A 22,164-nucleotide genomic window follows, 5' to 3' on the forward strand; every position below is an offset into this window, starting at 1 on the left:
GACCGAGAGAGAGAGAGAGAGAGAGAGAGAGAGAGAGACCAATAGAGACCGATAGAGAGAGAGAGAGAGTCCGATAGAGAGAGAGAGAGAGAGAGACCGATAGAGAGAGAGAGACCAATAGAGAGAGAGAGACCAATAGAGAGAGAGACAGATAGAGATTGACACCAATAGAGAGAGAGAGAGAGAGAGAGAGAGAGAGAGAGATGTGTTAGTGTTGGTGTTAGTCTCCACAATTCAGAAGTTAAATGCCTACTCTTCGCAGATGACCTATGCCTGCTGTCTAGAGGTCGACCGATTAATCTGAATGGCCGATTAATTAGGTCCGATTTCAAGTTTTCATAACAATCGGTAATCGGTATTTTTGGCCACCTTTATTTAACTAGGCAAGTCAGATTAAGAACACATTCTTATTTTCAATGACGGCCTAGGAACGGGGGTTAACTGCCTTGTTCGGGGGGGATTCGGGGATTTGTTTTTGCAACCTTCCGGTTACTAGTCCAACGCTCTAACCACCTGCCTTACATTACACTCCACGAGGAGCCTGCATGGCAGGCTGACTACCTGTTACGTGAGGGCAGCAAGAAGCCAAGGTAAGTTGCTAGCTAGCATTAAACTTATCTTATAAAAAACGATCAATCTTAACATAATCACTAGTTAACTACACATGGTTGATGATATTACTAGTTTATCTAACGTGTCCTGCGTTGCATATAATCAATGCGTTGCCTGTTAATTTATCATTGAATCACAGTCTACTTCGCCAAACGGGTGATGATTTAACAAGCGCATTTGCAAAAAAAGCACTGTCGTTGCACCAATTTACCTAACCATAAACATCAATGCCTTTCTTAATATCAATAAACAAGTATATATTTTTAAACCTGCATATTTAGTTAATATTGCCTGCTAACATGAAATTGTGTCACATCTCTAGCGTTCATTGCATGCAGAGTCAGGGTATATGCAACAGTTTGGGCCGCCTGGCTCGTTGCGAACTAATTTGCCAGAATTTTACGTAATTATGACATAACATTGAAGGTTGGGCAATGTAACAGACTTAGGGACGTTAGCTTTTTTACATGGCACATATTGCACTTTTACTTTCTTCTCCAACACTTTGTTTTGCATTATTTAAACCAAATTGAACATGTTTCATTATTTATTTGAGGCTAAATTGATTTTATTGATGTATTATATTAAGTTAAAATAAGTGTTCATTCAGTATTGTTGTAATTGTCATTACAATTACAGCAGTACTGCCAGACCTGGGCCCTGGCAGTAAACCCCCACAGCACATGGCCTACAGCAGAGCCTGGACCTGCTACAGCAGTACTGCCAGACCTGGGCCCTGGCAGTAAACCCCAAAAAGACTAAAATAATGATTTTCCAGAGAAGATCCAGATCTCAGGGAATTAGACCAAAGTTCTCAATTGGTACAAAATATATAGAGTACTGTACACACTACAATTACTTAGGTTTAAAAATAAGCTCAACTGGACACCTTAATGAGGCAGTGAATGAACTTAGAGAGAAAGCACGCAGGGCATTCTACGCCATTAAAAAGCAAATTCAAATTGAAATTTGGCTAAAACTAATTGAATATGTAATTGAACCAATTGCACTCTATGGCAGCGAGGTGTGGGGTCCACTTGCAAAACAAGATTTCATCAAATGGGACAAACACCCCATTGAAACCCTGCATGCAGAGTTCTGTAAGATTCTCCTCCATGTCCAGAGAAAAACTACAAACAATGCATGCAGGGCAGAATTGGGCCAATATCCACTAATAATAAAAACTCAAAAAAAGAGCAATTAAGTTTTGGAAACATCTAAAATACAGTGACCCCCTCTCATATCATTACCAAGCCCTGCAATGCCAAGAGCTGAGCAAAGAAAAGAGTCCCCTCATCCAGCTGGTCCTGGGGCTGAGTTCACAAACCTGTTCTACTAACACACTTGAAGCCTCAGGACCAGAACATCCAATCAATCAGAATAAACCAAATTACAACACAGTCAAAACAAAACTACATTGCTTATTGGGAAACACAAGCACAAACACAAAGCAAAATGCAGTGCTATCTGGCCCTAAATCGACAGTACACCATGGCTAAATATTTGACCATGATTACTGATCAAAACCTTAGAAAAACCTTGACAAAGTACAGGCTCAGTGAGCACAGCCTTGCCATTGAGAAGGGTAGACACAGGAAAACCTGGCTCCCTGTAGAGGAAAGGCTGTGCAACCACTGCACAACAGCAGAACCTGAGACAGAGCTGCATTTCCTGACAAAATGTCAAAAATATAAAACAATTAGAGAGTGTCATTTCCCCAAATTTGAAACCCTTATTCAAGGTTTCAAAGACCTCTCTGATGAGGATAGGCTACCCGTCCTGTTGGGGGAGGACGCAGAGAGCTGTGTGTTGGCAGCGCACTACATTGCTGCCTGCCATAAGTTGAGGGACAGTGTCTGACAGACCAATAAACCTGCACATGTACTCTACTGTATGGCTATTGTTATTGTTGAATGTATGGCTATTTTGACCCGTGGTTATTGTTGTTACTGTTGTCCCGTTGACAATTTTGATTCTCATTTTTATTTATTTTTATATTGTAAATATCCAAAATAAGCTTTGGCAATATGTACATTGTTACGTCATGCCAATAAAGCGAATTGAATTGAATTGAGAGAGAGAGAGAGAGACCGATAGAGAGACCGATAGAGACAGAGACCGATAGAGAGAGACCTATAGAGAGAGACCGATAGAGACAGAGAGAGAGAGACCGATAGAGACAGAGACCGATAGAGAGAGACCTATAGAGAGAGACCTATAGAGAGACCTATAGAGAGACCGATAGAGACAGAGAGAGAGAGAGACCTATAGAGAGACCGATAGAGACAGAGAGAGAGAGACCGATAGAGACAGAGAGAGACAGAGAGAGAAAGCTATCAATCAGCATTGGTGATAGGTAGTCAGTGTGCACAGTATGAGACAGGGTGAGTTCCTTCCAAACCCATGTTGATATTACAGATGGGTAAACTGCTCGGTGTCTGAGAGGAACCTCTGAGGAATAATAACACACTCCTCAATCCACTGTGTGGAGATTCATACATAAATTATTCAGCCATTTCACCTTTCCCTCCATCTTGAATGTGTGTGGGTGACAACTGGAGCATGAGCTAATCTGATATGATTCTGACAGGGAGACAGAGGCCTACCGCAACCCACCACCACAAAACTGAACCAGAATTAGTTAAACCAACAAAACCATCCATCGTCCCCGACTTCTGAAATATACCGCAGCACATTCACAGTAAAACACATTCATACACTGGAATGTAATTCTTACAGTAGGCTCAAAGATGGCCGCCGTCTGTCTTAGCTAGCTGTGGGTGTCCTAACAGGCCTTAGCCCTCCATCTCCTCCCATACAAGACCCAGTTTCCTTCGGTTACTGGAAAGCTGTCTATGAGGCATGAGGGAGCGTTCCCTGTGAGCCCCTCACAAACGCCCAAACCTGTGTAAGCCTAGCAGACAGGTAAGAGGTCTAACAGCAACTAAAAAGCAATTTTTATGATGTGAAATCTGTACAGAGCAGTCAACTGTTTCATTATTCATAGTGCTCAGGAGTCCTTCCTTCTCTCTGCTTGTAGAGAAACACAGCCAGCTCCTTTTACCTCAGCAGGCTCGTTCAGCTCTATCCTCCAAGGCAGCCCACTGAAACCAGGTGTAATTTACACTCCATCTTTATCTATTTATTTGGTTCTCTATAAACCCTGGTCTGTTATGACCGGTGGGCAGAGGCAGAGCTTCTCTCCAGGCCTCAGTGAGTGTCTAGGAGGATAAGCAGGGTTGGACAAGGGTTGCAGTGAATAGAAAGGGAATGTCTTATCACTTTTTGCTACCTCTAAACATGATGCAATACAACAAAGTTCCCAATGAATGGTCTTCCTCAGATACACTACACGACCAAAAGTATGTGGACACCTGCTTGTCGAACATCTCATTCCAAAATCATGGGCATTAATATGGAGTTGGTCTCCCCTTCTGCTGCTGTAACGTCCTCCACTCTTCTGGGAAGGCTTTCCACTAGATGTTGGAACATTGAATGGAAGCAAGTCCCCGCAGCAGCCACAAGAGCATTAGTGAGGTCGGCCACAGAATCATCTAGAATGCCATTGTATGCTGTAGCGTTAAGATGTCCCGTCACTGGAACTAAGGTGCGTAGCACGAACCATGAAAAACAGACCCAGACCATTATTCCTCCTCCACCAAACTTTACAGTTGGCACTATGCATTCGGTCAGGTAGTGTTCTCCTGGCATCCACCAAACCCAGATTCGTCCGTCAGACTGCCTGATGGTGAAGCGTGATTCATCACTCCAGAGAACGTGTTTCCACTGCTCCAGAGTCAAATGGCGGCGAGCTTTACATCACTCCAGCCGACGCTTGGCATTGCGCATGGTGATCTTAGGCTTATGTACGGCTGCTCGGCCATGGAAACCCATTTCATGAAGCTCCTGACGAACAGTTCTTGTGCTTCGTTGCTTCCAGAGGCAGTTTGGAACTCAGTAGTGAGTGTTGCAACCGAGGACAGACCATTTTTGCACGCTTCAGCACTCGGCGGTCCAGTTCTGTGAGCTTGTGTGATCTACCACTTCGCAGCTGAGTCGTTGTTGCTCCTGTACATTTCCACTTCACAATAACAGCACTTACAGTTGACCGGGGCAGATCTAGCAGGGCAGAAATTTGACGAACTGACTTGTTGGAAAGGTGGCATCCTATGACGGTGCCACGTTGAAAGTCACTGAGCTCATCAGCAAGGGCATTCTACTGCCAATGTTTGTTTATGGAGATTGCATGGCTGTGTGCTCGATTTTATACACCTGTCAGCAACGGGTGTGGCTGAAATAGCTGAATCCACTAATTTGAAGGGGTGTCCACATACACTATATATACAAAAGTATCACTGGTGTTTACAAACCTGTATAGCTGTAACCCAAGAATTTGACCAACATGGTTGCACAATATCACAACACTACGAAGCCCATCAGCAGCCTCTTTCACTACAGTAGGGAGAGACCTGAGCTGTAAAATGTCTTACAAATCTCCTTGGACGTGCAAAATGCTGTGTAATGTAGATTTCGGTGTTCTTTGATAGACGGAGCAGAGGTCTGAAAACGTCTCCAAGTCTACTTTGTGAGAAAGTCTTATTACCTTTCAAAAGATAATCCATGCGTTTATACCCAGGGTAGTCTACAAAAACTCTGCGCTCCTGTGAACAAGAGCAGAATATTCTCCATATGGAATGAGAGTGAAACTAAATGAAGACATACCAATATGGCTAAAATAAATAGGAAAATAGACCCAAGCCAAGGTATCATGATGACCTTAGGTTATACCTTGTGCGTGTATGCGTTTGTACTGGTCGGAAGAGGACCAACCTGACTGCTTTTCCTGTCACACAGGTACAACTGCTGGGCCTGAGAGGAGACACTGTAGGGCTTACACACACACACACACACACACAACCAATCCATAACACACACACACAATGGAGAGTAGTAGACATTGCCAATGCCTCTTCATGTTCCATGCTGCTTACAATAACTTATAAAATACCCAAACACCTTGTCTTAGAACAACACAAACATAAGATAAACACGCACGCTACTTGACCTCTCTCCACCTCGCATAGTTTAACTGCTCTTCACAGACAAGACCTATCACAGCCTATGGAAATCCTACTTTATCCCTCACAAAGCCCCATTTTACTCCAATTAGCTGCAACATCCATCTGTGTCTTGAACTAATACAGAGAGCGTGTGAGGGACAACTCAACATCCTGTTTACCTTAACAGAATGAATATTCTCTAGTTCTGGGGGATTCTAAGTGCTGTATGATGAATCAGATGAACTCATCTGAATAAAGGAAAGCTTCACCCGTCCCGTCCCGCCCCACCCAGCCCTGTGGTCAGTCAGTCAGCAGGTGCTGGTCTAGGCTGGGCTACACACAGATGGGGAGCAGCTGGGTCCAGTTGTGCTGAAGCACGGGAGGAGAGGAGAGAGTTTGGGATGAACAGGCTCAGGGGTTTTAGTAAACTGAGTCTGATAGTACTCTGGCAGCGTTTACTCTGTTCACTTTGTTTTACAAATCGCTTTTTGTCACTGTGGCTCTCCTGAGCCCTGGGCTATTCACGCTCTCTCTCTGTTATCAGGGCTGATTAGGAGGACTAGGCTGGGCCTGCAGGTTCTCTAACAGCCACAGGCAGTAGTCCACAGCAGCCATTACTGTACGGTAAGATAGATGAACAGATGAGTAACATCTAACCAATAACATTACAGTAGTATGACAACACCCAGTTCCAGCCCTAATGTCCAGTACATTTACATTCAGACAACACCTCTTTGTGTTACTCCATAAAAATGAGAATGATTAACCAAAGAAAGGTAAACAACAATTGACAACCTAATGTCACCATACAAGATAAACAATGTCTAAATGTTTAAAATAAGCTACACTATGCTAGTTTAATGGTGCTGTATTGAAGCATCATTGCCTTAATTAAGCTAGGGTAAAAATGAATTCATGTACTTCATTTGATGTAAAAACATATTGTCCATACTGACTGATACTGGGACTGCTGGCAGGCAGGAAGGCAGGCAGGCAGTTGATATGATTCCCAAGGTGTACTGGGGAGAGATCCCACTGGTCCGATAAAAGGCCTGGGTTCCTGCAGCAAACGCTGCTTTTCTCCAGACGTAGGCCTACACTCAACTTTAATTGGCCTTTTCTGTAGCTGTGAACCTTAATGACTATGTTCCTGGATTAAAAGCCTTCTCCCTCTCTCTCCTTCCCTTCCTCCCCCTTCTCTCTCTCTCTCTCTCTCTCCTTCCCTTCCTGCCCCTTCTCTCTCTCTCTCTCTCTCCTTCCCTTCCTGCCCCCTCTCTCTCTCTCTCTCTCTCTCTCTCCATCCCTTCCTCCACCTTCTCTCTCTCTCTCTCTCTCTCTCTCGCCTTCCCTTCCTCCCCCTTCTCTCTCTCGTCCTCTCTCTCTCCTTCCCTTCCTGCCCCCTCTCTCTCTCTCTCTCTCTCTCCATCCCTTCCTCCACCTTCTCTCTCTCTCTCTCTCCCTCCCTTCCTCCCCTCTCTCGCCTTCCCTTCCTCCCCCTTCTCTCTCTCGTCCTCTCTCTCTCCTTCCCTTCCTCCCCCTTCTCTCTCTCCTTCCCTTCCTCCGTCTCTCCTTCCCTTCCTCCCTCTCTCTTTCTCCTTCCTCCCCTTTCTCTCTTTCCCTCTCTGCTTCTTTTCTCCTGCCCTTCCTCCTAATCCTCATCCTCCTCTCTCCCTCACACTACCTCTCATTGCCTCTCAACCTCAGCCACTCCTAACAGCAATACACACACCTTTGTTTCCACACATAAAACCTTTTCTTTGAGGTTAAAGTCTAAGCGTTTTCCTCTCCAAAAGGTTAGAGGACAAGGTATGTATCACTCCTGAATAATTTCTCAAGTTTTTCTCTCCTTTTGTCCCCATAGCGACAATGGAGTGAAAGCACTATCTTTGCAACATCAGCCACAATCCATTCATTTCTGACAGAGAGGTGAGAAACAGAAGAAACACTCATGAAGGTGAACCAGTGAACCAAACTTCTCAGGATACTAGGGCTGGGAATTGCCAGGGACCTCACGATATGACATTATCACAATACTTAGGTGCTGATACAATATGTACTGCGATTCTCACAATTCGATATGTATTGCAATTCGATACTGTGATTTTATTGCGATTCGATGTTCCAAACATATTGCTCACCTGCAGCTGCAGAGGGAAAGTAGAGAGACATGATGCTGAAAAAAATGCTGAAAACAAATATAATACTGCGATACTGTCAAAACTATACAATATATCGTCAAAAATTATATCCCGATATGCAACTGTATAGATTTTTTCCCCCATCACTACAGGATTCAAAGCAGGCCTAGGCTTTACAGATCCTACAGAACAACAAGTTGATGAGAAAATATATTGTCTACATTACCTTATGTGCTGTATAATTGACTCACACATTGGGAGTCAAGGCTAAATTTAAATTACCGTAATTTCCGGACTATTGAGCACACCTGAATATAAGCCGCACCCACTGAATAAAAAAATATATATTATTTTGAACATAAATAAGCCGCACATGTCTATAAGTCGCAACACCTCGGCCGTCTGCTCTCTGTGTGTTGACCCAGTCTTCGAGCTCATTTTCTAGTTCGGGACATCTGCTTTTCTTCCCTCTGAAAGCTTTAGTTGTATTTTTGCACTGAGTCAATTCCTCACGCTGCTGTTTCCAACGTCTTATCATCGACTCATTAAGACCAAGCTCCCGTGCAGCAGCTCTATTTCCTTTTCCAACAGCCAGATCAATCGCCTTCAACTTGAAAGCAGCATCATATGCATTTCTCCGTGTCTTTGCCATGATGAGGGTGACAAAATGACTACCGTAATCAGAATGATGGGAAGTTTGAGAGCGCTCGATTTAATCTAAACAGTAAACCAAAAAGTTGTTTGACCTTAACCCGTTCGGCAATTTCATTGGTCTAATGAAAGCTTCATGCCGGCAAAAAACTGAGCACGTCACAGAATGTGTTTTTTTGGAGAAAAAAAATGTGAAAGCGGGAAAAATCCATATATTAGCCGCGTCATTGTTTAAGCCGCGAGGTTCAAAGCCTGGGAAAAAAGTTGCGGCTTATAGTCCGGAAATTATGGTAGGTTAATTCCATTCATGCATTTGTGCTGGCAGAACAAAACAAAACAGTACAATTTTCTCCATTCTCCAACAGCTCTCTGCATTGTCTACTCACGCCATTGTTGTCAAGCCTATTGTAGTGTTGTCACGATACCAGAATTGACTTAGATACCGTTACCAGTAGGGATGCACGATATATCAGTGAACATATTGGAATCGGACGATATTAGCTAAAAATGCCAACTTCGGTATCGGCCGATGTCTAGTTTAACGCCCCGATGTGCAAAACCAATGTCAAAGCTACCGTGCACACCTATATAACGTAGGTACATGACGTAATGACGCCACGTAGAATTTTGCGCCACACGTGCAACACAGCATTCCTAACCTAGCCCACAATGTCTGCTGTGTGGATCGAGCAGTCAGCAAGTCGAGCAGTCATTTGAAAATGTAAGAAAATTGCAGCGAGACAACTCAAAGGCGAAATCCATAAAAGCCAAGATAATGGAATTCATTGCCCTTGACAATCAACCATTCTCTGTCATGGGTGATGTTAGCTTTCGCCGACTGGTCAAGCATCGGTACACACCACCAAGTGCGCTATTTTTCAGATGTTGCCAGACCGGAGTTACACAGTAATACCGTCACTGCTATTAGCATCACGACATACATACTATAGAGCGCTGTTTGGATCACATTTTGACAGACGTACCGAAAGTAACAAACACCATTTTTCATGATCTAGTATCGAAAAACGACAAAGGTTTTGGTATACGGGCAACACTAGCCTCTTACCTTGAAGAGTTTGAGATGGAAGAAACTCAAAGCTATGTGCAACTGAAAACCCATTATGAGGGAAATGTCTCCAGTGTAAAAACTTACGCTACTCTCAAAGACAATAATAAACCTTTTAAAGGCTTTATATTATACCAGCATACCTTTAAGTGTGAAAAAGCATAAGAGGCACAAAGGCCACAGGACACTGTACTCTGTACTTACATTGTATTACACATTTTTTATCTGTTTGAGCTTTCAATAGATTTGAAAGATTGCCACAAGCATATTATTGTTCTAGCATAAAAGCAAAAAAAAGTTTGCAACTTCAAGGCTGTCCATCTTCATGAAAAAAATAGTTTTTTGTATTTGCGTGTACGTGTGTGTGTGTGTGTGTGTGTGTGTGTGTGTGGCCCCTGTCCTTCAGAGTAGCAGTGTGTTTCTTCCCTGCCAGCTGCTCTGGTTTGGCCAGCATGGAGCGGAGTGCTGAGTGATAGACTGATCGATGGGCAGCCTAATCAGCCAGCTTAACTCTAATACCCTGGACAGGTCCACATCATTATCATATCAGGCTCCACACGTTTCGAGGTGACAAGGAAGAGGCAAAAGATTAAAGTCAATCTTGTAAAGAAGGGCCACAACTTTTAATGCGCTGTCCAAGACAGGCTAGGTTTTATCTGGTAGCAGGGAAAGAAAGGAGGCTGAAGGAAGTGACAAAACAATACAGTGAAAACAGATGAGGAACTCATCAGTTAAAATTATTCTGTGCTTGGGGAGTGTTAGTGGCATTGTTGTGGCACGAGCTCTAACCGTACCTCAAACCACTTCTGTCAGCCAGCTCTCCCCCAGCCCACAGCCTGGTCCTAGACTCCTAGCAGCCCATTACTGGCTAACTATTAAGGTAAACGTTTGTTTAACTCCACACACATTTGGGGGCGCTGGGGGAACTCTTAGAAATCATCTATAAACCGCTTTAAACAAACTGTTTACAGGCCGTAAATGACGCATAAAAGAGGAAACAGGTTTGAGGTTGGGGCTGGGGCTTGTGGTGGTGGTGGCTGCACACACTTCACTCAATTAACTTCAACACACACACACACCCCCGATCTGTGAGTGATTCACAAAGGAGGACCACAATACATGCATTCCACACTTTAATATCAGCCAAAATGGCAGCCACATTCATGAGAAATGTTGACTAACTGCGCAACAACAAAAAACACATTCCAATGCCAAGAACAACCTGGCACCAATTAAGCTCTAGCTTTAGAAAGCACTGCCAATTCAAACCCAACAGGCAAACACAGTACGTGCTACATTCAGTATTGTGTAATGGCATTGAGTTTCTTTCCAGCATGTTCAAATAATATACAACAGTGTATGTAGGCTCTACGCGCTTATCTTCAGTGGGCTGCTATAATGAATGAGCAGACTGATTCGTTTTGGGTTTCATAATTAATGCTGCCTGTTGAAGGTCAACCACATTCCATTCCTGTGAAGATGAAATGACTGAAAGGTCTGGGGCAGTCAGCTACACTGAGAGAAGGGAACGTTGACTTGGCCAACAGGCACACCCTTTCCCAAACTCTGCCTGGGCTTATTTTAACAATCCGATACAAAAACAGTCATTTACCTTTTTTCTTATTGTCCTAGTTCATAATTCACCGTTACTCAATTACTGTCAGCTTACTTTACAGCGCAGGATAGAGTCTACAGGGAAATGGAGGGGGATACCAATTTCTACAAAAGCAACCCATACTGCCGCTCTCATTATACTGTTCATGGGAGAAAAGGTGCTCAAACCAAAGGTTTTTGAGGCATGAAACCTGATTAATAAGCTGTGATACAGATGCCTCCATGACAATTTCATCTGTAATGAAGACCATGTGGTTAGCAGCTCCAGTGTCGACCCTGAGGCCCAGCTACAGTGAATACGGCTGATTTTGCATGAAAAGCCCAGTTAATAACATTAGGGGGAAATCTCAACAATCGTTCAGTGCAGGAACAAGTTCAGCAATACATGGGCCTGAGAGTAAATCAATCTTAAATTGATTAGCTGTTCCCAGTGAAAGACTCAGATGAGGTTGTCTCCCCCTACCTTGTTCTGAACTCACCTGCAAGCCCACTGACGGCCGAGCTCCAGGCTTATTCTATGAGCCTTGACAATCCATAACACACACACAGTCAGCTGTCTATACAGTTATGAATGTGAATGTGACTTTCCGCATAGTCAGAGTGTAACCCTGAACTTAGCGGCCACCACTCCCCATCATCATTAATGCTTAAGATGGCTAACAAGCCCACTGTCAACAGCTTCCAGGCTAATCGACATGTCAAACAATGGCGGGTGTGTGAGGCGAGCTTTTAGAGAGTCCCTGGGGTGGCTTCTTAGAGCACGCTCAGTTTAACACAGCAGCGCACTGAGGGTGTAAACAGAGAGGGATATAGACTTCTGGATTGACTAGCTGATCAATGCCATTGATCACTCACCTCCAGCTCTTTGTGCAGGCTGGCTGTTCTCCCCTCCACCGCCCGGCCCTCCGCCTCCTCAGCCTCCAGCGCCTGGATCAGAACCTCATTCTGCTCACTCAGGTCCCGCACAAACGACTGCAGCACGCCCACCTTGCTCTAGAGGGAGACAGAGAAGAGGGGCACAGCAGACATGACCTTTGTTAGGTGTTTATTGGAATATCAACACTGAAATGGATTGCTGCTACCCACCTTCACTCAGTGTTATGGAGGAAGGACTGAGTGACCAGTTGGGATTAAAACAAATCCATTCAGAAAAATACAGCACATTCTCAAACGTCACGTTGTATGAATACAGCAAAGGAAGCAGTGATTTACATTTACATTTACATTTAAGTCATTTAGCAGACGCTCTTATCCAGAGCGACTTACAAATTGGTGCATTCACCTTAAGATATCCAGTGGAACAACCACTTTACAATAGTGCATCTAAATCTTTCGGGGGGGGGGGGGTAGAAGGATTACTTTATCCTATCCCAGGTATTCCTTAAAGAGGTGGGGTTTCAGGTGTCTCCGGAAGGTGGTGATTGACTCCGCTGTCCTGGCGTCGTGAGGGAGCTTGTTCCACCATTGGGGTGCCAGAGCAGCGAACCGTTTTGACTGGGCTGAGCGGGAGCTGTGCTTCCTCAGAGGTAGGGAGGCGAGCAGGCCAGAGGTGGATGAACGCAGTGCCCTTGTTTGGGTGTAGGGCCTGATCAGAGCCTGAAGGTACGGAGGTGCCGTTCCCCTCACAGCTCCGTAGGCAAGCAGCATGGTCTTGTAGCGGATGCGAGCTTCAACTGGAAGCCAGTGGAGAGAGCGGAGGAGCGGGGTGACGTGAGATGGTCAGAGAAAGTTTGAAAGTGGTAGGCATCAGGTAGGTAAGTCAGGTAGGTATTTGAGGGAGACAGAGACAACTCTTCTCGCTTGCTGTTGTGTCCTTTCCTGTCCCGCCCCCATCCCCTCTCTGACATCCCCTCTCTGATCATAAAGCAGGACATGCAGGGGTGTTCGGGCCAAACCCATCACATGACATCCAAACCCCCCCATATTAGAGCTCTGCTAACACCAGGGGTACTATTAGCCATATGTCACCTCTGATCTAGCATGGCATATTCACAGCCCAGACACATGGATGCTATGCAGGAACATGCCGACTATCTGCAGAACAGCCCAGACAGTTTGGACCCAGATTATAATTTAGTGCGGGATGGACACATAGGAATTATTACGGCTCTGTCGGCCGTCTGGTAGAAATGGAGATAAATGCTCCATCAGACTGAAGAGCTTTTGATTTTCAAAGCCTCTTTTAGAGGAGTGGAGATGGAGGTGAAGTGGAAGTGACAAGTGCCCCGCCTCACTTAAACAGAACACAAACAGGTGGGTTTGATGCTGCCCTGATGCAAAGCCCAGCCCACCAGCTCAATCAGCCAGTGGTGATGGGCACTGGCAGCACACACCCAGTAAACTGGGGGCCGTACATGGTAAGGTCCTCCCCCTTCAAACACTGGGCTAATGCTCTAGCCCCAAAGACGCATGTGGGAGTCCTTACTGTAACTAATAGATGAGAGGAGCAGCATTAGGTTCCTTCAGAGTACCAACATGGGTCCTGCCAACATCAAAGGTTCCCCTTTCTGTTAAGTAATTCTGCCCTCAGTTTGAAAGAATGAGCAGATGAGAGTCTGGCAGGTGGGAGGAGGGTGAGAGTGTGAGGGAAGGTAGGGCAGGCGGGGTGAGAAAGAGGGGGAAAAAATGAGAAAGAGAGAATATATTTTAGGTGTATAATCCTGCTTCCCAGCTGTGAGCAATTTTACAAAACAAATCTCCTGGCCATGAGAAAGATAATGCAAACCTCATAATGACACAAATAATAATCCAACAACACCAATAGCCAGCCACCCAGCTGCATCCAGGACAGCGGCTGGCTATCTCGGCCTCCACACAGCCTCACCACATTCAAATTCATATTGGATTTTTATTCTTTCACCTTTCTCAAAGCATCCATTTCAGACGGCATGAAAAAGTAATATTCCAGCAATAAAGCTTGATTTACACCCCTTCCATGCTCCCCCTCTTCCTTTTTTTATTTGATCATTTAGCCAGGATCGTATAACTGTATATCAGACACAAATGAAATCAGCTCCCTTGCACATTAAGGCCATGTCTTGCTGCAGCTAACATCCCCTGCAACCCAGCCAACCAGCTCCACAGCAAGCCAAGGGCAGTGTCCCATTCATTTTCAGGCCCATTTCCTCCTATGATTAGGCGATCAATCAATCCCAGCCTTCAATCTCATCAAGCAGACGGGATTATCTTTCCATCTCCCCTCTCTCCCTCTCTCCACTCAGTCAAACACTCACTCCCTCCCTCACACACGGCAGCACATTAACATCAGATCAAGTATCACCCAACGCACGCCGTCTGCCACATCAGCCCACCACAAACAGACAGTTCTTCATCGCACCCTTCTCTCAACATCTGCTCTGTCTCCTAAGGAGTGAGCACACACACACACACACACACACACACAGTTCATTTTTAGAAGCATCAAGCATTAGGATCCCTGTAGATTGACAGAGTGCGGCCTTTGCTAAAGCAGTCTTTTCAAGGCTTTCACTTACACACTCCCTCTCCAAGCCCCCATCTTCCTGAGAAGATATTGAATGGATGGCATTGCTCAACACCACTGGATCATAACTGCACTTGTGAGATATAGTAATAAATCATTTATTTTCTTAAATGTGGAAGAAGTCACTTCACACAATGTCCAGTAAAGTCAAAGACCTCACATAGCTTCTCTCTGTTATTCACTGCAGATGGAACACTGTAGGTAACAGATTAGAATTAGCTGTGAGGTTTGGAGTGTTAGAATACATTGATCAAGCCTGGGCTTGTCCTTCTATTGGTCAAAGAGAAACCTCATATCGCCAACATGCTTGTGTACCCACAATGCACTGGGGAGCAGCACGACTCTTCAGTCTCTGTCAGGTTAAGAGATGTTATTCGATAAAAGCATGGTAACTGAGGTCTTTGTGGTAGGAAAGGGAGTGGAGGGGATCTTTTTTACAATGTGGACCACTGTTTACACTCCCTAAATGGTGGCTAAAACGGTCACTTGTAAACAACAGAATGCCATTAAACTGGGCCCACTCAGGGCTGTTGGGGCTTCTCAACACGGCCAGATAAATGGCCCACTGGGACCAGGGACTGGGAGGGGATATGGGGTCCAAGAGACACCTCCACACACATACTGGTACTGAGGCAGAGAGCAGGGGACAGTCTACAACCCATCAATAATGGTCCTTACAGGCCATGGGTCTACTCTAGGTTTACAGAGCATTTGGAAAGAAGTCAAGGGCTGTAAATATTTCCACATTTTGGAAATGTTACAGCCTTATTCTAAAATTGATTAAACTGTTTTTCCCCCCTCATCAATCAACACCCAATACCCCATAATGACAAAGCAAAAACAGGTTTTTAGATTATATATATACATTTATGGAAATATCACATTTACATAAGTACTCAGACCCTTTACTCTGTACTTTGCTGAAGTACCTTTGGCAGCGATTACACCCTTCTTGGGTATGACGATGCAAGCTTGGCACACCTGTATTTGGGGATTTTCCCACAGTCTTCTCTGCAGATCCTCTCAGGCTCTGTCAGGTAGGATGGGAGCGTCGCTGCACAGCTTTTTTCAGGTCTCCAGAGATGTTCGATCGGGTTCAAATCCGGGCTCTGGCTGGGCCACTCAAGGACATTCAGAGACTTCTCCCGAAGCCACTCCTGCGTTGTCTTGGCTGTGTGCGTAGGGTCGTTGTCCATAGGAAGGTGAACCTTGCCCCAGTCTGAGGTCCTGAGCGCTCTGGAGCAGGTTTTCAAGGTTCTCTCTGTACTTTGCTCCATTCATCTTTCCCTCGATCCTGAATAGTCTCCCAGTCCCTGCCGCTGAAAGACATCCCCACAGCATGATGCTGCCACTACTATGCTTCACCGTAGGGATGGTGCCAGATTTCCTCCAGACGTAACGCTTAGCATTCAGGCCAAAGAGTTCAATATTTGATTCATCAGACCAGAGAATCTTGTTTCTCACACTGTCTCTGAGCTCTACGGACAATTCCTTTGACGTAATGGTTTGTTTTTTGCTCTGACATGCACTATCAACTGTGGGACCTTGTATAGACAGGTGTGTGCCTTTTCAAATCATGTCCAATCAATTGAATTTACGTCAGGTGGACTCAAGTTGTAGAAACATCTCAAGGACGACCAATGGAAACAGGATGCACCTCAGCTCAATTTCGAGACTCAAAGCAAAGGGTCTGAATACTTACGTAAATAAGTTGGGGTTTTATTTTTAATAAATGTGCAAAAATTTCTAAAAACCTGCTTTCACTTTGTCATTATTGGGCATTGTGTGTAGATTGATGAGGGGGGGAAAGTATTAAATACATTTTTGAATAAGGCTGTAACGTAACAAAATGTGGAAAAAGTCATGGGGTCTGAATACTTTCCGAATGCACTGTATGTACTACAGAATAAGTGAAACAATTTTGAACTTACAGAACTGGATAGAGATAATTTGGAAAATACCTAAATTAGTTTGACATACCCCTCTGATGGTAATTATCAAGTAAATTAGATAGTGTATGCTATGTAATTTAATTAAACTCTTAGCTCACTGCTTTCAAAACAACACTATTATAGGATAGGCAATAGAGATGTTGATATACTGTACTAGTCCTTCTTTGAATCCTTGACAAGAGAGTTCTAAAAGGCTTGTTTTGTGTTTCCAGAGCCGAGCCTGTCAGAGGCTGTGTGAATCAAATAGGATTTCCCCAAACCGAGGATAAATGCAGTTAAAATGAGAGGCTGTGTTGTTTCCAAACTCTGCCATTGCTTTGCCATGGAGAGGATAATTCTGAGAGAAGGAGCTTTCCTCTGGTGATTAGAGTCAAAGAGACAGGCTTGGCTCACTAAAACTTTCATCAGCCGTCATCAAGCCCAGTCCTCAAGGTGTGCAGCCACCCCCCCACCCACACAGCCAACCCCATCCTATAGCCACTGACATGACATGCACAAAGGGAGAGAGAGAGCAGCAGAATTGGCTCATCCTCATCACTTTCAGCATTCTTTAGTGGAGATGAATATGAAAAATAGCACATCTTTAAATGTTGAGGAGAAGAAAAATGAATTAGTAATATACTTACAAGGACTAAGAGCATGCACATGTAGGGAAATTTATTCCACTTTTACTGATGAGCACTGGCTAAAAGGTACATTTTCCCGAGATGTAAAGATATTCAATAAAAGCCACTTAATGGGATAGTTAAAAAATAACCCAAAAAGCTTTTTGATGTAAAGACAGTAATTCTCTTAACAACATTGATCAACCTGTCATGCTTTCATTATGGCACTATACCTTTTAGCAGCCATGCGCTAGACTAATAGCATTATAAGTCTCTAAAACACCAACTTTTCTCCCTGCCCTTGTCAGGCCCAGTCTGTTGTCCCTCCTCAGACTTCACATGCAGGGACAGCAGATACAGTCGCCATAAAAGGCCTGTCACTAAGTGTCTGCATCATAATGTAGGCCTAACCATTTTCTAGTTTATTCTCACACATATGCATCACATTGCAAGATCAGTTCATTAGTGGAAATAACACACTTGCCCCAGCACATCCAAGGAGCATCACCGCCTTTACCAGTTTACCTGCAGAGCCTCCTCCCGGGTGTCATCTGATTGGTCAATGCGTCGAAGACGCTCGTGGTAAAGGGTTCGGAATTCCACAAGGAGTTTCTGAATCTCAGCTGGCCGCCGAGTCTCTCTGGAGTAGCCATGATCCCCTAAGCCAGACTGGTAATCTATCAACACAAATAAACACATTTTACCATCAACACAACTGATGCATGGACACCATGTCTCACAATGACAAACCTTTAACTAAAACTGAAAATTGTGACATTGCCTACAGTACTATGTAGAGAGACGCCGTAAAAAACAGGGATGGGATTTCAGTGCGGGCATCAGTGTCTGAGCTGGCTACTGACGCTCGTCAGCTACTCTCATAGGGACTGTGACTGTCCAGAAGTGCAGCAGCCCACACAATAAATGGCTTTAATAACATACCTGAATCCTCAGGTGCGTAAAGCACTTGTTTTTCACTTCATCATTTTTAATTATGTGCTGAAAAAACCTTCCCAGAGCCCCTTGCTTCAGACCACAATGCCTTGTTATATTCTCTCTAACAGCAGTAATTAATCTAGGGAGCATAGCAGCATAGTCTCTCTTTGAGGAGCGGCCTATAAAACACATTTCACTCCGACAACTAATAAGTTATAACAATGGCAGATAAAGAGAAACTGTGCACCAAAGGAGCAGGTGAGATTTGGGGCAAAGAACAAATGAAAATGCCCAAAACAACTCTATTTGTGGGTATGTGTGAGTGAGCGGCATCAAAATCTTCTGAAATCATGGGAAGGAAAATAAGTAATGAAAAAAGAAATGAGAATCATATCTTGCTGCAGAGTAGCCTTGACCTGGAGGATGATCTTGATAGAGGTGGTGCTGTCCATTTAATTCATATTGATGTTTACACAACACCACCCTCAATCTTCCTTATCTCACTTCTGACCAAGTCATATTCTGGATTAGATTGAACCAACTCCAGATCGAGATGGAGAGAGAAACCAAGACGAGAGAGAGCAAGATAATGAGAAAGATAGAAAATATCCCTTTAAAGGGAGGTTTAGCCACACATTTGTATAAAATGTTTAGTTAATTAACAAATCAGGCTAATGCATTTAAATTACATTTAGAACTAGCTAACTTCACAAACAGCACGCACCTATCTGAGGCACAACCTTCATTACAAATCTTTCAGTGGCAGTGCTTTGCATCACGAGCCTCAACTCGTTCTCCTGAGTGAGATGGATAGGTAGCAGCAACCCAGCTAACTACTTTGACAAACAGTGACAAGTGTTTTCCAGGATATGGCTATAAACCCACAGGCAGTATCAACTTCTTGAAAGACTACGAGGTCGCCTAACGTTGATAGCCAAATAGGTAACGTTAGCTTATATCTAGATAATTATTTGGCTAATTCCGTTAGCTGGCTAGCTAACATCAACAGAGTTAGTTGTGTTGTCTTCATAATATGTAACGTTAGCTAGCTACCTGTTGCACTCCGGCTGCTTATCATTTCATTCGGTTTCGGATATGCCAAGTGGCTTTATGAGGCGCCTTGCACAGATTTAATCAACCTCATGTCGTTCAGCAAGTGAAAGTATCCCTTCTACTTTGCATTATAAATGCAGTGGTAAACTTATTGTGTTCCGTTTTTATCCGCTGTCACCACATTCTAACGTTAACCGCCTGGAAGCCCCCATCTCCCGCTTCTGCACCTGCACATCCTGTCAGTTCAAGCTCCAACAGTGAGACTAGCCAATCAGGCAATGATTTTGCGTAGCGCTTTGTCTTTAGAACCAATCACAGTGTAAACATTGCCATGAGGAGGCGTGAACCAGTGTTTGTTTTGGGAGTGAAAGTCCCAGATTTCCATGGAAACTTGCACAACTAACTAGCGGTTTGGTTGTGACTAGCGTGCATTACTGTCCGTTGGACTGTTCTCTTTGTTGTCCCAGATTTCTCTATAGGCTGATACTGTACCTGTACTACTGTACAGATCAGAAAGTGGAAGGTCCAGATTGTGTGTTATTATAATTGTTTTACTTGCACCTTATTCCAGGCATGGTCACTTTGCCTGTTTATGTCTGGCCCTTACAATTGAAAATAGCTCATGTGGTCTGATGTTCTCATAACATTCTGCCTGCACAGTGGTTTCATCTCCTTGGAAGCTCTTTTCCTTGCAAATATAGGACACTTTATTGAAATTGAATTTCCAAAGGTCCTTTGTTTTATGAAGAATAGAAAGTAATGGGTAGAATATATTGATAGTTATATGCTGCTCCTTTCTGCTCAGTAAGCTTGGAATGTGTTCATGTTGAGAATCATAAGGCAAAGCGTGCTGAAAGCCGCATGATTGCTATATTACTCGATTATTGACTTGAAAATTGCCTTCCCTCTATTCCTGTTTATTATGAGCATATTTGTTTCCTGCCTTAAACTCCATGGCCTAAAACGGCTATCAGGGTGCATGATGAATAAGAGATACTGAAACTGATTGCTAACAATATTATTTCTTATAATGTGCTGTGAACTGTAGAGCTTCTGAGCCTCATAAATATTTATAAGACCCTGTGTCACAACGGGAACTGGACAAATTGTTAAAATCTGCTTGCCCTAGGGGAACTGTTTAATTCACAAAGACAATATTGCATGCCTGTGAGATCTCTGTTTTGCTAATGCAGTGCAACACAAACCAATAAAAAGCTGCTTGCAAATCACATTCATCCATAACCTTTCCTGATAATCTCAAAGGATATTGTACACACACCTTGTTGTTCTCCCTATTCGGTGCATATCATGCCACTATCCATTTTATTTATCAATTTCCAGTTCTTATTAATTTTCTGCATATGCAGTAAATGTTCTGGTTGGATAAATAGTCAGTGTATGAAGGTTAGATTGATTATCACCAGTCCAGGAGAGACAGGCTTTAATCACTTCACAGTAGACTATTGAATGCTGTGAAACATAATCACCTGCAGAGTTTAGTGGATTGTGTAACAACAAGTTCAGATTCGGCTGATGCCTCGGAGGCTGGAATTTGTGCAAATTTGTGACATTCAATAAAAGCCTTTCCTTATTTTTCATGTTTTGAAATAATCACCTTTGACATTGCAACATCTTGTCAATATTCTTGAGCGGGAATCTAGTGGGAGCACTGCATGAAAATAGGTCTATGTGTTGACAGCTTTAGTTAAAAGTGTCTTCTGTTTTTAGGTTGACATACTGTACTGTTGTTTACCTTGTGTTGTTGCCTTGTGCCATCTCTGTTCTTGGTGATAATAGCATCATGTCTCTCATTTTGGATATCACCAGGGTTTGAATGGGAATTCAGAGGTGGAGGAGCCATATTTGGCTTATGCCAAGATTAGGGTTAGGGTGATGCTACACTCTTAGAAAAAAGGTGCTATCTAGAACCTAAAAGGGTTATTTGGCGGTCCCCATAGGAGAACCCTTTGAAGAACCCTTGATGGTTCCAGGTAGAACCGGGTTCGATCCCAGGCTGTGTCGTGACCGGGAGACCCATGAGGCGGTGCACAATTGGCCCAGCGTCGTCCGGATTAGGGCAGGGTTTGGCTGGCCGGGATTTCCTCGTCCCATCGTGCTCTAGCGACTCCTTGTGGTGGGCCTGCAAGGTGACTTCAGTCGCCAGCTGGACAGTGTTTCCTCTGACACATTGATGCGGCTGGCTTCCGGGTTAAGCGAGCAGTGTGTCAAGAAGCAGTGCGGCTTGGCTGGGTCCTGTTTTTGGAGGATGCACGGCTCTCGACCTTCACCTCTCCCGAGTCCGTAGGGGAGTTGCAGCGATGGGACAAGACTGTAACTACCAATTGGGGAGAAAAAGGAGTAAAAGTTTTTTTTAAAGAACACTCTATTTTGCAAAGGTCTACAGTAGCCTCAACAGCACTCTGTAGGGTAGGACCATGATGTAGCCGGAGGACAGATAGTTTCCGTCCTCCTCTGTGTACATTGACTTCAATACAAAACCTAGGAGGCTCATGGTTCTCACCCCCTTCCATAGACTTACACATTAATTATGACAACTTCCGGAGGACGTCCTCCAGTCTATCAGAGCTCTTGCAGCATGAACTGAAATGTTGTCCACCAAATTAAAGGATCAGAGAATTAATCTAGTACTAAAAGCATAAACTACAGCTAGCTAGGACTGCAGTGTATGAAATGTGGTGAGTAGTTGACTCAAAGAGAGAAAAAGACAATAGAACAAATTAATTTCTTCCAAAATGAAGGAGAAGCAAGAGAAATAGAGAGATTTCCTCATTTTTTTTCACTTTCAGTTTCACTTACTTGGCTAGCAAGTGCAGCTAGCTAGTTTAGCCCACTGAAGCACCCTGCTCAAACAGAGGGATGCTGCCTATGACTTTCCCACACAACAACTCTTCCAAGTAAGCTTTTGGTACTAATTTAATGCCACCGGGGCCCACCGGTGTAACTGCTTACTGACT

The 22,164-nt window shown here is 44.0% G+C and overlaps 1 protein-coding gene across 3 annotated transcripts in view; it reads right to left on the reverse strand.

Moving 5' to 3' along the window:
• Positions 1–19,511, reverse strand: part of LOC115203077 (centrosome-associated protein CEP250) — a 193,935-nt gene extending 174,424 nt beyond the window's left edge. For all 3 annotated transcript variants that reach the window (XM_029767425.1, XM_029767424.1, XM_029767426.1), the window contains exons 1-3: positions 19,190–19,511; positions 17,726–17,877; positions 11,997–12,134 (exon numbers count right to left, since the gene is read on the reverse strand). In XM_029767425.1, the coding sequence (XP_029623285.1) occupies positions 11,997–12,134; positions 17,726–17,877; positions 19,190–19,214 (315 nt within the window). In that variant the 5' untranslated portion in view covers positions 19,215–19,511. The remainder of the gene's footprint in view (positions 1–11,996; positions 12,135–17,725; positions 17,878–19,189) is intronic.
• Positions 19,512–22,164: the final 2,653 nt, after the last annotated feature.

This window comes from Salmo trutta, chromosome 12 (assembly GCF_901001165.1).
Source record: "Salmo trutta chromosome 12, fSalTru1.1, whole genome shotgun sequence".
NCBI classification, from domain to species: Eukaryota; Metazoa; Chordata; class Actinopteri; order Salmoniformes; family Salmonidae; genus Salmo; species Salmo trutta.